This window comes from Gambusia affinis, linkage group LG22, assembly GCF_019740435.1.
Source record: "Gambusia affinis linkage group LG22, SWU_Gaff_1.0, whole genome shotgun sequence".
Taxonomy (NCBI): domain Eukaryota; kingdom Metazoa; phylum Chordata; class Actinopteri; order Cyprinodontiformes; family Poeciliidae; genus Gambusia; species Gambusia affinis.
Window position 1 is genome coordinate 5,465,188 of NC_057889.1, and position 14,741 is coordinate 5,479,928.

Below are 14,741 nucleotides of genomic sequence, written 5' to 3' on the forward strand. Positions count from 1 at the left end.
ACAGAATTTATCACAGCTGAACTTCAAAGTTTTATCACTTAAAGTTTTGCACAAAAAAAATACTGAAAAATGTCTTTAATTTTTTGCAAAATAGTTTCAGATTTCATGAAGAGTGTCTGTGAACCTTAATCTTCAATTCTTGCCACAGATTCTCAATTGGATTTAGATCTAGACTTTGATTAGACCATTATATTGCACAAATATACTTTGAGCTTAAACTGTTGTGTTGTAGTCCAGTGAAAAATTTTAAGTTTTATAGATACTTTAAAATCATGTTCTATTATCAGGGGGGTTCAAAGTGCGGCCCGGGGGCCATTTTGAGGTCTTGGACTGATTTGTTTTGGGCCCCAACTGCAGTTCAAGAATCACACAGATTTGTTTATCAAACTTTTTTGTTTTTAATCAGGGTGAAATTGTTACTCACATAATCACAACACAACACAAAGTACTCGTCACATATATCCAGAGATTTTTTCAAACCAGCTTTTATTTTGTTTCTTTAACTTGGCTGAGCATAGCAACCATTTTGAAAGAAAGTGACCCAAATTCTGTAATTATAAATTTGAAGCCACAGAAATGCTGTATACATTTGTTTTTTAATGTACCAATTTTTTTAATGCTTTATGAATAACATCTATTTTCTACAAAAACAAAATCAGATTACTGAATTTGCTTGATTTTATTTATTTATCTTTTTATTTTGGCTTTTTTCTTAGCACTTTTAACTCAACAGAAAGTTTGTACACCCCTGATCCAAGTCCTACTTCTGATCTGTACAAGGTGTTTCGATCTTTGTATGTCCAAAATTACTAAATTTGAATTGAAAATAGGATTTGCAATTACATTCTCAGTCGGGTTTGAAAAATAAACAGCAAATATTGAAACATAAAAACAAGTGAGAAAGAAAACTGGAAGGTTTTCAGATGAATTATGTGACATTTTATTCTGTAACTTTAAAACTATTTAAAAGCCAAACGGCCTGTCTCATGTCTTTATATGTAAAAACCTGGAGCCGGTTCACATGCAGGCATAAAGATAGTTTGTTGAGTAACGATGCCAGGTCCTGCTGGGTCATAAGGCCTCCAGAATGTCAAACAGCCAAATAGAAAGAGATTTATTTACTTGATTTTAATGACGTGTGAAGCCTTTGGTCTCTCAGCTGACTGGATTAAGTTTCTGCATCCTGAAACAACAAACCGGTTCTGGACACTTTTTGACTTCCCGTTTGTAATTTTTAGATTTTCTAAATCAAACCAAAATAGAGTGCCTTCTCCGGGTCGGGGGGTGTCCTGCCCCAAGTGGAGGAGTTCAAGTATCTTGTGATCTTGTTCACGAATGGGGGAAGAAGGGAGCGGGAGATCGACAGGCGGATTGGTGCAGCGTCTGCCGTCAAGCGGGCGCTGTACCGGTCCGTCGTGGTGAAGAGAAAGCTGAGCCAAAAAGCGAAGCTCTCAATTTACCGGTCGATCTACGTTCCCACCCTCATCTATGGTCATGAACTTTGGGTCATGACCGAAAGAACGAGATCGCGGATACAAGCGGCCGAAATGGGTTTTCTCCGCAGGGTGGCTGGGCTCTCCCTTAGAGATAGGGTGAGAAGCTCAGTCATCCAGGAGGGACTCAGAGTAGAGCCGCTGCTCCTTCACGTCGAGAGGGGCCAGTTGAGGTGGCTCGGGCATCTGGTCAGGATGCCTCCTGGACGCCTCCCTGGTGAGGTGTTCCGGGCACATCCCACCGGGAGGAGGCCCCGGGGAAGATCCAGGACACGCTGGAGGGACGATGTCTCTCGGCTGGCCTGGGAACGCCTTGGGATTCCTCCGGAGGAGCTGGAAGAAAAGGCTGGGGGGAGGGAAGTCTGGGTCTCCCTTCTGAAGCTGCTACCCCCGCGACCCGACCCGACCCCGGATAAGCGGAAGAAGATGGATGGATGGATGGAAACCAAAATATTTCCATCTTTGCGTTCACTTCTAATTTTCTACCTTTAGAACCAGTCAGCTGCTGTTATAAACATTTTCAGGAGCATTTATCGCCGTTTCTCTCTAAATCGGTTGAATTAATAACGCTGTGGAGAAGGTAAGGTGGAACCATGGCAACCCTTAACTGAGATTAGTGTGGGATGTAAGTTGGCTGGAGACACACACACACACACACACACACACACACACACACGCGCACACACGCACACACACACACACACGAAGAAAATCAATAAGTGTGTGTGTTGGTTGACCCGCTGCAGCCTGACAGAAACAGATGTTCTATTGTTGGCTGGACTGATTGAGTCGAGGCTTTTTTCTTTTTTCTTAGAAATAATATTCTGCTATTGATTAGATGTGTGACTTAGTTACACGTCTTTCCCACCAGTGCATTTGTTGCTACGAATGTGTTTACAGATTTGTGGTTCTCACCCCACAAATAATGCAAATCAAAGGAGCTTTCTTTCCAATAATTGTCTCTTTTTTTCTTCTCACCACACATTAGTAAACATGATGGTGGACTGGGGCTGTTTAGGCAGAAAAAAGGAGAAAATCACTTAAAAAGTACCAAATTTTTGACTTTTGAAAGCCAAAAATTTCCAATTTTTTTCTAGAAAATGTTTAATATTAATCTAAAAATTTCCAAGTTGTTTCTAGCAAATTTTCAAGTTTTGAAAGTCAGAAATTGCCAACTTTTTCTTGATTTTTTTTTTTAGGCTAACACAAAAATTTCCAAGTTGTTTCAAACGAATTTTCAAGTTTTGAAGGATTTCTTTCAAAACCTTCATTGCCGATGTAGACAGAAAGAAAGGAGAAGAAAATCCTTTAAAAAGTTGAACATTTTTGGGGCGTGCTGCGGTTGCGTAGAGGGTAGCGCAACCCACACTTGGAGGCCTTGAGTCCTCGACGTGGCTGTCGCGGGTTTGATTCCCGGACCTGACAACATTTGCTGCATGACTTCCCTCTTTCCTGTCATCCTACTGTCATATAAGGGACACTAGAGCCCACAAAAAGACCCCCTGGTGGGGAAAAAAACAAAAAAGTTGAACATTTTTGACTTTTGAAAGTCAGAAATGTCCAAGTTTTTCCTAGTAAATTTCAGAGATTAATCTAAAATTCCCAATTTGTTTCTAGCACATTTTTAGGTTTTGAAACTCAGAATTTTCCAAGTCTTTTCTAGAAAATTTGAGAGATTAATCTCAAAATCTTTGAGTGTTTTGCTGGAAACGTACTACTTCTCTAGCAGTCATACTTCTCTAACTTCTCGGTCAGGGAGGCATGTTGTTTATATCCGTTCTGTCGCTATCAGAACATTATTGGCATTAACTCTCCCGTCTCTCCCTGGCAGGATGATGAGGTGGTGCTCCAGAGCGTGGCCACCATCCAGAAGGAGCATCGCAAGTTCTGCCTGGCCGCAGAGGGACTCGGAAACCGCCTGTGTTACTTGGAACCCACCTCTGAAGCCAAGGTGGGAACGGCGCGCAGCTTTGTGTAAACTTTGATGATTTTATAGAGAAATGTTGTCAATAGAAGCTGAGACGGCTGGAGAAAATGTGTGAGGATCCTGTTTTATTGCAGTAGTAGAGTTTCACTTTGAAAAATTCAACACAGAATCTGAGAACGTCAGTTTTCGTCAATGCAGTTTCACAAAGTTGGTATTTAAATGTAGATCAGGAGATAGTATGGAGCTAAATTGGGGGCATAGTTTGTTCTAAAGTAAAACAAAAATGTTATGCAATTAATTATTAAAGTAAAAATGTCATGCTATAATGGAAATCATAGGGGTTTTATTTCTGATAATTAACTCTTTTTTTCTTTTGAAGCCTTCACAGAAAGAAAAAAAAGAAGAAAAAAATCGCTTAAAAAGTTGAACATTTTTGACTTTTGAAACTCAGAAGTTTCCTAATTTTTTCTAGAGGATTTGTGAAATTAATTTGAAAATATCCAAGTTTTTTCTGGCAGATTTGTGAGTTTTGAAAGTGAGAAATTAAGTCAAGTGTGAGATTAATCTCAAAATTTCTGAATGTTTTGGCAGGAATTTAATCCTACTTTTTATTTTTTCTATCTACAATCACCCAAATATACATCGTCGTACATGAAATGCAAGATTAAGTAGTTGTCATACTTTTCTAAATTCTTGGTTTCTATCTGAACATTATTAGCACTTGACACTCTTCTCTCTCTCTCTCCAATAATTGCTGATTTTTTTCTGAAATCTTCACCATAACACAGTAAATATTACAGCAGAAACAACAAAGAACAAAAACCAAAATCAAACCCATAAGGTTACTCATCTTCTTTTCAGTTTCGAACTTTTTTTCTTCTTTCAATCAAACTTTGTGGCACCAATTTAGCTCCATAACAATCCCTCTGCGGAGACGTTTGTGTTGCATTTCTACGACGGCATGTTTACTGTCCAGCAGGAATCTTTGCACACAGTCTTTACATGTCGGGGTGATAATCTCACGATCGTAAAACTCTCCGCCACCAACACGCTCTTTATGAGCTGTGTGCACTCCGACACGTTCGGCAGGATTTAGAGGCGCCACAGAACAAAAGGAGCTCTAAGTGGGTTTTGAATGTATTTTTTAAATTGATTTAGAAACCTGAAAACACGTTGAGGAAAACTGAAGCGTCTTGGACCTTTGGGTTTTTCTTGTTGTTTTTTGTGCTACATGTGCGTCTTTTGGTCACAAAAATGCTTAGATATCGCTAGAGAAATGTTACTAGTATATTGCTGTATCTTATTTTGAAAGGCATAAATTTCCAAAATGCACAATCTGGCCAGATTTAATGCTGATTGCTGCAACGCAAGTATGCAAATATGAAATTAATTAAATTATGCTGAAGCTAATGGATTTAAGTGGAGATCCTTCTGAATCTCCAAAAGGTTAAAATGACTTTCTGCAGAGACTTAGTTTTCTTTTAATTGTTGTGTTTTATTTTGAAAGTAAATTTGTCTGCGTGTCACTTCCTCGCTGTCCTGCTTGTTCAGTTTAATTGTTTACAATTGTGTCTTGTTACTTGTTAGCTTCTCTCCTATCAGTTTGTCAGGTTTCCTGATCTGTTTTTCTTCTAGTGAGTCATTTATGTTTACTGGATTTTACTTTCTTAATTTTTTTTTCATATATTTTTTAAAATATTGTGTCATATTTAGGTTGCTATTCCACCTAATGAAAGTGTTTTACTAGACGGTTTATATACGATAGTTTTTAAAATCTGACTTGCATGAAGACTTTGCATAGCAGGGAAATATTTACCAATATTAAAACTTTAAAACGTAAAATTCACATCTCTTCTATAGTACCTCTATACCAAAATACCTCAGCTAATTGGATACGTTAATACATTCCTTTTTTTTTGCACTATCAAGTTTAGTTTTGGTGATTTGGAAGTGCTGTAACTCTACATTCATCACTGAATGTTTATTTTAAGCTCTTTCTTTGTCATACTGTCAAAGTTTATTATTCTTTTTTCTCTAATTTCTGAGCTTATAGCTCTATAAATACCATCACACTTGCCTTTTGTTAAAAGTTGTTCTCCTTTTTCTGAGTTTAACTTCTAGACACTTGCTTCCCTCTGAGTTTCTTGATCTTCATGTTTCCTTCATACAGCTGTGTGACTAGTTTGACCTTTTGAACTGATGGAGCTTTTTTGATGTTAATTCCCTTTTAAAATAAATATGTAAGAGAAGAAAAACGTCAGGAATGTGCAGACCAGGGTGACTGGTATAGAAAAATGTAATTGTAGGCAGTCAGATTGATCATATGACGTCTTTATCTAGTTCAACGGCGTCAAACTCATTTTTGTTTTGGGCCAAATCCAGATCCTGAATGCTCTTAAAGTGCCGGTTGTGCCAGAATGTATTTATAAAACCTGTTCACAAACTGTTAAAATATCTATGAATCCTTAAAATTAAATATTATTCAGCATCTTTTCAGTTCCTCCAGGATTTTGTGATTCTTTTTGTAATTTTTTTTTTGGGAATAAAAATCAAAGTGTTTATGCTAATAATTTGGAAATATTTGCACTTATTTATGACTTTAAATGTGGTTATTTTTTATTACTTGCTGTATAGATTATGGACTATAATCTGACACCAATTAAAGCTGAGGCAGTTGTAAGTACAAGTAAGAAAGTTTTTGACAATTTTTGAGGTAAATCTGCAATAAACTCCCAGTTTTAGCTCAATTTGTTGATTTTGTGTGAATTTCCACAATAATTCCCAAGAACCTGGAGGGACTGGTTGATGTAATTTGGCAGTAAAGAGATAAAAACTGCATTGACTTGATTGATAACGTGATATTCAAGCTCATTTAGTGTTTAGAATCTAGAGGGCCACATAAAAAGCTACAGCGGGCCGGATTTGGCCCACGGGCCTTGAGTTTGACACATTTGATCTAGAGCTAGAGCTGCTGTCTTATAAGTTTAGTGAACATTTTAGAAGAAATGCTGCTATAAAAACTCAAATGTGACAAATTGCATTCCAAACATTTTTTTAAAGATATTTTTTTCTTTGTTGGCGGTGCAGAAAAAACTAAAATATGCATTTGTTCTGACGTTTCTATCACAGCATGTAGGAAATCTGAGTTAATTAATGCAGCAGAAAAATCTGGATCGTTCTGATATTTTTGAATTAAATATTGTTTTTTATGATGTTCGCACCAACTAAAATAACCCATATTAATATTATTTACAATTACTCAATTAACTTTAACTTGTAATGTAAAATATTGCAAGGCTTTGGGAAAATAATGCATTGTTTTTCAACCATATTACATAAAGTTGTGAAAGCCAAATTTACCTTAATGCAGCACTGTCATTTTTCTAATCATAGTCTAAGGAAATCTGGTTGCATTGCTCATTTTAAACCTTTTTAAATTGATCTGTCTACAGAATAAATAATTTATACTGTGATAAAATGTTGTTGCATTTTGACCAGTATAATCTATTATTATTTATACGTGTATAATTATGTTTTAATAAATCACCAAACCCTGTTTGTTGATCATAAATTTAGTAGCTTTTAACCAGTTTTTAGTTTTTGTTATTCACAGACGATGTTTTCTATCTAGGCCACTCCCTGCATATCAGGTACCACCCGCATAAATTTCTTATTTTAAATCATAAAAGTGTTTCTAAAATAGTTTTACTCTAAAGTATTGGGTCTCAGGTTTAACCAACCACTTTTATATTTGATAGAGGAGAAAGGTGAGAAGCTGCTGTTTTCCTTCTGCAGCCCCAAACGTAACACAAGAAGAAATTCAAGAAACATAAAACTCTGTTTCTACTTAACCGTGGAGCCATGATGTTTTTCGTTGCTCATAGAATGAATGTGTGATTTGATTTGCCCTCCGTTTGCCTTTCTGCCCCTCTGCCCTGCAGTATGTTCCTCCAGACATGTGCATTTGTAACTTTGTGCTGGAGCAGTCGCTGTCGGTCCGCGCCCTGCAGGAGATGCTGGCTAACACTGGAGCGAGCAGCGAAGCGGTGAGTACGATCTTCAAACCTCTGCTTTATGCGCAGCGTTCAGTGACCTTTAACCTTTCCACATTTTCTATTCAAGGCTTCCCAAAGCAGTTTAAAAAGGTTTTGATAAATTAAAATTCACTAAGTTCAAAATAAATGAGGGAAATATTGTTTTGGGTCCACTGTTGCGCCCTCTGCATCCTTAGTTTAAACTGAAAAGCCAGACTCGTTTCTCATGGATCCTGTGGATTCTCTGCTCTTCCCACAGAAGTGCGATTGAAAACAATGAGCTTCCTACTGTTAAATATGTTGTGTGAAAGTTCTACTTGCTTAGAAAAATTCAGTGAAAATCAGTATAAGTCAGTAATACATTACACCTTTTGTAAAATGCTAAACAGTTGTATAAAAACACCCATATTATCCGATTAATTAGTTGCTGCTTTACTCTTTTAGATTAAACGAGTTTGCTTTGAGTTTGATGAATAGACTGCTTTATTTTCACAACCACAAATATTTCCAATCAGCCAAATTGCTCTTTCTTGTAGATAAAATGAAAGGATAATATGCTACTTTGCACAGAAACAGGTGGGGCAGGGGGAGGCTCATATACAGCTCTGGAAAAAAATTAAGAGGCCATTAAAATGATCAGTTTCTCTGATTTTACTTTTTATAGGTTTATGTTTGAGTAAAATGAATATTGTTGCTTTATTCTATGATCTACTGACAACAAGTCTCTGAAATTCCAAAAAAAAATGAAAAAAATATTTATTAGTAGAAGATAAAAAAGATGCAGCGCTTTCAGATCTCAAATAATGCAAAGAAAAGAAGTTTATATTCATTTAAAAGCAACAACACTAATGTTTTAACTCAGGAAGAGTTCAGAAATTAATATTTTGTGGAATAACCAGAAGGTTTTCATTGGGGTTCACTGCAGTGGGCTCTTCATTTTCTCCAGAGCTATAGTAAAAAAAAAAAAACTAAAATAAAATCTCTAAATAGAACATGAATGATTGAAATGAAGGCTGAAATCATGAGATGGGACTTAGTTTGGTAATCTCTTTCTTTTAAATTTAAAAACAAAGAGAAAACAATGCTTACTTCTCATACGAGCTGATATTATTTGGAATAAGTTGCTTGGTACTGCTTGAAGAAAAAAAAAGAAATCACATTTCCTAGTGGATACACGTGGTCTGATTCAATTTATAAAGCAATCCCCCCAAATAACCCAAAATTGTTATTGGATATTTTAACGAGACCACTGGTATTCTAGGAATAAATGGGCCAAATCAGAAACGTTGTTGTGAAACACAGATGTGGACAGTATAGCACTGTAATTGGGTACAAAAACAAAAACAACCCTGCAATATTTTCACACACACAAAAAAAAGAAAAGAAAAGAAAAGTTGCAGGCTGCTCTGGGTTACAGTAACCACATTTGTCCTTTCATGCACAACATCGCCCTCTGGCACAGACAGTTCTTTAAGTATCCTGTTTTGTACAGCGCTTCGCCCAGGACTTAGGCCTGCATTGTTATTAGCCTGGGTAGCAGATTTGTTTTGTGCTCCACAGTGCAACATTGTTGGCTGGCCTTGTTTGGCGAGACAACATGATGTTGGCTGGAATACAAACTCTCTGATAGCGAGGCTAATAAATCCCAGTTTCCACTGTACGGCCCCATTTCTACCCCTTTGTTGCTCAGACTGGTGTAATCGACTGTAACACATTCTTCTCACTTGTATTTGTTTGTTACTAGAAAGCCGACCATGAAAAATGGGTAGGTTCATCAGTTTGTTCATCCATCATGTTGCCAGTGTGCATGACCGACCGCTAATTCAAGGGGCCGAACTTCAGGCACTTTCACTCAATGTGATGCTTATTTCTCGACTGTCATAGCTGCATTTGACGAAGGGAAATCATCCAATCGATGCGCTGGAGTGTTGAATAAACTCTCCAGAAAAACATTCTCCTCACATTAGCTATTCTGTAAACTTTTAAAAGCCAATAAAATTCAAAATATGGCAATCTTGAAATAGATGCATTTGTTTTGTTTACATGAGTGAATGTGTGGCCTGACCCCTTCAGTGTGCAAATGTCCAAGCATTTCAAATGGAAGGTTTGTTTCTTATTCCTATTTTTTTATTATTATTTTAGCTGCATTTTTAAGAGAAGATTGTGGAGATGTAGTCAAACAAAACCTGCAAATGTAATCAAACAAACTTCAAAACTGGCAGAGACATCAGTTTGCTGTCTGTGAGTGTTGCTCTGTTTTCTCTGAGTTTGATCTTTTAACTAAAAATCTAAAACGTTGACAAGAGGAAATGTTCTGAAATCTATTCTGAATTCAGGGATTGAAAACAAAGTTTATGTAGTCTTGTTTCTAATTGTTCTAGTTTTCAGAAAACATTTTTAACAGAAAACAGTAAGAACTAAATGTAACTTGAATGGTATGAAAAAAGATTTAATTAATTATGTAGGAAAGAAATGTATTTGGTGTAGTTGAGGAAGCAATTCAGGAATATTTGACTTAGTAATCCTGGAAATTAGGAATCAATTGAATAAGGATCGGAGAGATTAAAAGAATAAAACCAACAAAATATTAGAACCACACAAAAGTAAACTGCCCCCCAAGTGACATCCTCACATTTTTTCTGATCTTACTGCAAATGTTTGTCAAAATTGGTCAAAAACATTGAGTTTAAGCGACTGTCCCCTCAGCTTTACTTGATGTCAAGCAATAAAAAGTCACATGTAACATCATACATTAGCTCAAATATCATTAAAATTCCTTACAAATGTTCGTAAATTAGCAAATAAAACACAAAAGCAATCACAAACCCCTGGAGGAACAGTTAAATTATTTGTTAATATTTTAACTGTGTAATGGCTTTTATCAACAGATTCTGGCACAACCGGCCCTTTAAGAACAATCAGGTTTTTTATTTGGCCCAAAATGAAAATAGGTTTGACATCCCTGCTCTAGATAAACTAAACAGGTCTTTCTGGATCCAAAGTTTGCTCTAACTAATAGGTTTTATTTCTTTTTCTGGGTTGGCAGAATAACAATAAGTACACCAGCAGTTTCTCTATATAAACCAATAAGACCTAAACTTCAAATAAATTACATTTGATTGCTTTCAAAGAAATTAGATGCCGTTTATATGAGAAGCTTGGAAAAAAATATCAAATAACAGAAGAAGCAAAGTGTTAGAAACTTCTCAGGAGCTCCACTGGTTTAATTTTGTGCCTCTCCCCCTGCTGCTAGAGGTTAATTGGAAATGTAGGTGCTCCTATTTGTGTTTGGTGATGACAGAAAACCCACTTCGTTTCTTCTTGCATAACCTTCCTCCACGTTTCCTCAGGTGTCTGGCAAGTGGATATCCTACTTATTCTTGTTCATCACAAGAATGATCCGTCTGAAGGCCTGTGCACAGCAAGAACAGAGAAATTTGCTCTTTCTCCCAGAGATACAAGAACTAACTCACAGGTGTCAAACTCACGGCCCGAGGGCCAAATCCGGCCCGCCACAGTTTTTTATGTGGCCCTAGACACTAAGTGTGTTTAAATATTATGTTATCAATCAAACTAATGCTGTTTTTTTTCTGTTTACTTCCAAATTGTATCCATCAGTCCCTCCAGTTTCTTGAGAATTATTGTGCAAATTCACAATAAATCAACAAATTGCTCCAAAAACTGGGAGTTTATTGCAGATTCTTCCCAAAAATTGTCAAAAGCTTTCTTAGTTGTACTAAACAGCTGCCTCAGCTTTAATTGATGTCAGATTATAGTCCCTGATTTGTACAGCGAGGAATAAAAAGTCACATTTACCATCATAAATAAGCTCAAATATCGCAAATATTTCCAAACACTTTGTTTTTTATAGCAAAAAGAATCAGAGAATCCTGGAGGGACTGAAAAGATGTTCAATAATATTGTTTAATTTTAAGGATTCATTGACATTTTAACACTTTGTGAACAGGTTTAATCAGTACTTTCCAGCACAGCATTCAAGACCTTGATTTGGCCCAAAATCAAAATGAGTTTGACACCCCTGATCTAAATGATATTTTGTTTTTGCAGCTTTGGGTTTTGCCGTCTTTTCTTGATGCATAATTCTGGGTATAGCTTTTTTTTCTTCTGTGGTGTCTGAACCTGTTCGGCGGTACCACTGGTGGGAGAAACCTGTGAAAACTTCCCAGGAGTTCTGCACTCCTGTGAAGTATGAAATATTTAGGCCAGAAACTGTTTGTTGTTCGGGTAAAAGAACAAATTTCTCTGTTGTTGAGTAAGTGTTGGCATTAAGTGTGATCATGTGTTTGTTTCCATCCTTAATTGTGAGCATAATTCTTGTTAGTTCCTCTCTCTGTTGCTTGCACTTTGAACCAAATACCAAAAATATAACCCCTCGAGTTTCACAGACTTTACTCAAAAGACGTAAAGTAATGGCAACTCGGATTTAATATCTCACACAAAGGTGAAGTGGAAGATATTAACTTGCAGTGTAAATGTTACAGTGGGGAGGATAAGCTGAGAGACTCTGCAGATTTTGTATGTTTGCTCACTTGACGAGAATATAAGTTTCTAATCTTTATGGTAGCTTGATTTTGATAAAGATGGAATCAAAAATCAAGTTAATACACATTGCATGAGTTGAGGATGAGTTTTCATGTCACTGGAGGAAGTGTGTATTGAAATCTTCATCGGCTGTAGAGCTAAAACATTTTCTGCAGGTGTCCAGAAGGTTTTCATACACCTTAGGAAGGATTTGGTGGGCAATCCTTTATTTTTGGCTACTTATCACATCACAGATTATGTGTAGGATTGAGGTGAAGACTAATGAAATACCTAAAAATGATTCTTCTTTCACCAATCATTTCTTTCTGGCTGAGAAAGAAAGGTTAGACAGATTCATTTGAAAAATCTGAATGTTTCCACCTCAATGGTTGGCTGTAAGGATGGTGTTTTTGGGTCATACTAAGCATTCCACTATGAGAAAAAAATACTTTATGAATCTACCGATAGCAGACTATCAATTGTTATTTTATTTTTCTTGCATTTTTAGATTGATTACACCATTATCTCAAGGTTGTGACATCTTGTTCTTGATGCCCTGTTTGGTCTTGCTGATGGTAGTGAAAAGGTAGAAATGGAAGAAATTAATTGTGTGAGCAGATGTCTGCCAGTGGTAGAGAGTCAAATATTAATTTAACTCAACAAAATGTAAGTTACAAATTTAACTACATGTAATGTGTTGTTTTTTTATTTTTTATTTTTGCTTCATATTCTGTCTCAACATTAAAATATCCTGGAAATTTGAGACTATTGTTGTTTGTGAGCAAAATGCAAAAACAGTAGAGAATCAAGTAGGGCTGCACAATATATCACAAAGTTATTATTGCAATATCACTGTACATAGACTTATTTTATTGATGCACAAAGATACATCAGTGAAATTGGCAATAAAATGTCATCGCCGGAGCACACACACATAAATTATAATACAGTGGAGCCATATCATTTACACTGATTTCTTTACATCCCCTCTAGAGTCATTTATATCGGCATATTTGAATAGTTCAACACCAATTATACCCAAAACCCACAGTGGACGCCATCTTGGCTATGCTGCATTCATGTTCTTCTTTATATTGCATACTGGGGTTCAGCCAATCAGTAGCAATGAAAATAAATGCCCCTTCTGGATTGGCTGCTTTCCAATGGCACGTCAAGTAGCATTGTGCTTGAATATTTCAGCTTCTAGCTAGATATCATCCACGAACAAATCCAAAACTGGGTGGATTTTCCACAAATAATTTGGAACTTTGTTCCAGTTATTTAGTAACAATCTTTATTTAATGCAAAGTCGTTAAAAAAAACTTCGGCTAAGTTGATGTAACGCCAAAACAGCAGAGGAAGTTTTAAAATAAATTCGTGTTCGTCATTATTTAGGGTCTGTGTTCGTAACTTTAACACTTTTCCGTTATTTCACTTTATCACTCGTTATGTCGTTGTCGCCACCTTGACCAACTATAATATTGTGCAGCTCTACAGCCAGCTTCCCGTTCCCCCTCTTCTTCATCAACAGGATGTTGATTTTGGGTCGCGCAGTGATGTTATGGATCTGTTTGTTGGCAGGCGGGTCAGGGAGGCGGACACCGGACCCTGCTCTACGGTCACGCCATCCTCTTACGTCACTCCTTCAGTGACATGGTGAGTATTTACACTCCAATTACTAAAATGGAGATAAATTGTACTTTGATAGTAATTGTTAGACATTCTGTTACCGAGGTTGTGGAGCTGCTATTTTTATTTTTTTTTTAATTAAATATTGACTTTCTTTGAAACTCGGTCCGCTCCCCCATGACGGACGTCAAAACAAATTATGCCCTCCAAAAAACACAGATCTGGTAGCCTAATATCGCTTTTATTAAGTTGATTTCACAGTAAAAATGGTCACAGGATGCAGAGAAAGACGAGGGTGAAAACCAAACTTGTCATTTTATTGTATAACTTTTAATGAGGAAAGATACTGCTGCGATGGCTAGCAGATGTTAATCATAACGACTGTCAGCCCTCGGTATAACCGTGGATTTGCAGTGAACAATTTTTACAAGGCAAGAAGATTAACGGTCATATACTTTAAGTAAGCATGATTAGAAAGATATGACATATCGCGTTATGGAGAAGGTCCAAGTCACCATGTAGACTCCATGTAGTAACCATGAAGACGGTGCCGCACCGTCATGTAGCCTAGCATGTTTGAAAAAAAAAACAACTGGTCAGCATATCCTCTTTTACACGTTTTTGATGCTGCTCCGGTGTAAAGGGAAACGGTGTTTATGACATAGTGACATAAATCATGTGGCGTGAATTCAGGCAGAGTCGAACATTTGGTCAAAACGTCAGAATGGATGAGGTATAGGTCATTTCTAAGCTAGCTACGTCCAACGTTTATAAAGACCTCTGTCTATGAGCCTCATCCAGGTGTGTTACTTTCACAGACAAATTAGCTCGACTCTTAACAAATGGAAGCCATAAATAAACTGACAAAAACAACATTGGAGAACAATTTCTGTCGCTCTGTTCAATACTTCTGATCCTCACTTACGACGTCCATCATGACGCCTCGAATGATTAAGTGACGTAGTTGTAAAGAGTCAATGCAAACAATTCAGATCTATTGCATTAAGTAATACAGTTCTTGAGACATTTCGTATTTCTTTGTTTTGTATTCAGGATTACAAGAAAGTCAGCCTTTATTCTAATCTGTTAAAATGATCTTGAAATATTTCCTTTGAC

The 14,741-nt window shown here is 36.7% G+C and overlaps 1 protein-coding gene across 4 annotated transcripts in view; it reads left to right on the forward strand.

Moving 5' to 3' along the window:
- ryr3 (ryanodine receptor 3) overlaps positions 1–14,741 on the forward strand; it is a 131,246-nt gene that overhangs the window by 15,040 nt on the left and 101,465 nt on the right. For 2 of the 4 annotated variants that reach the window (XM_044105732.1, XM_044105734.1), the window contains exons 2-5: positions 3,325–3,444; positions 7,362–7,466; positions 9,199–9,219; positions 13,578–13,652. In XM_044105732.1, the coding sequence (XP_043961667.1) occupies positions 3,325–3,444; positions 7,362–7,466; positions 9,199–9,219; positions 13,578–13,652 (321 nt within the window). The remainder of the gene's footprint in view (positions 1–3,324; positions 3,445–7,361; positions 7,467–9,198; positions 9,220–13,577; positions 13,653–14,741) is intronic. The other 2 variants (XM_044105735.1, XM_044105736.1) reach the window with 1 other exon arrangement.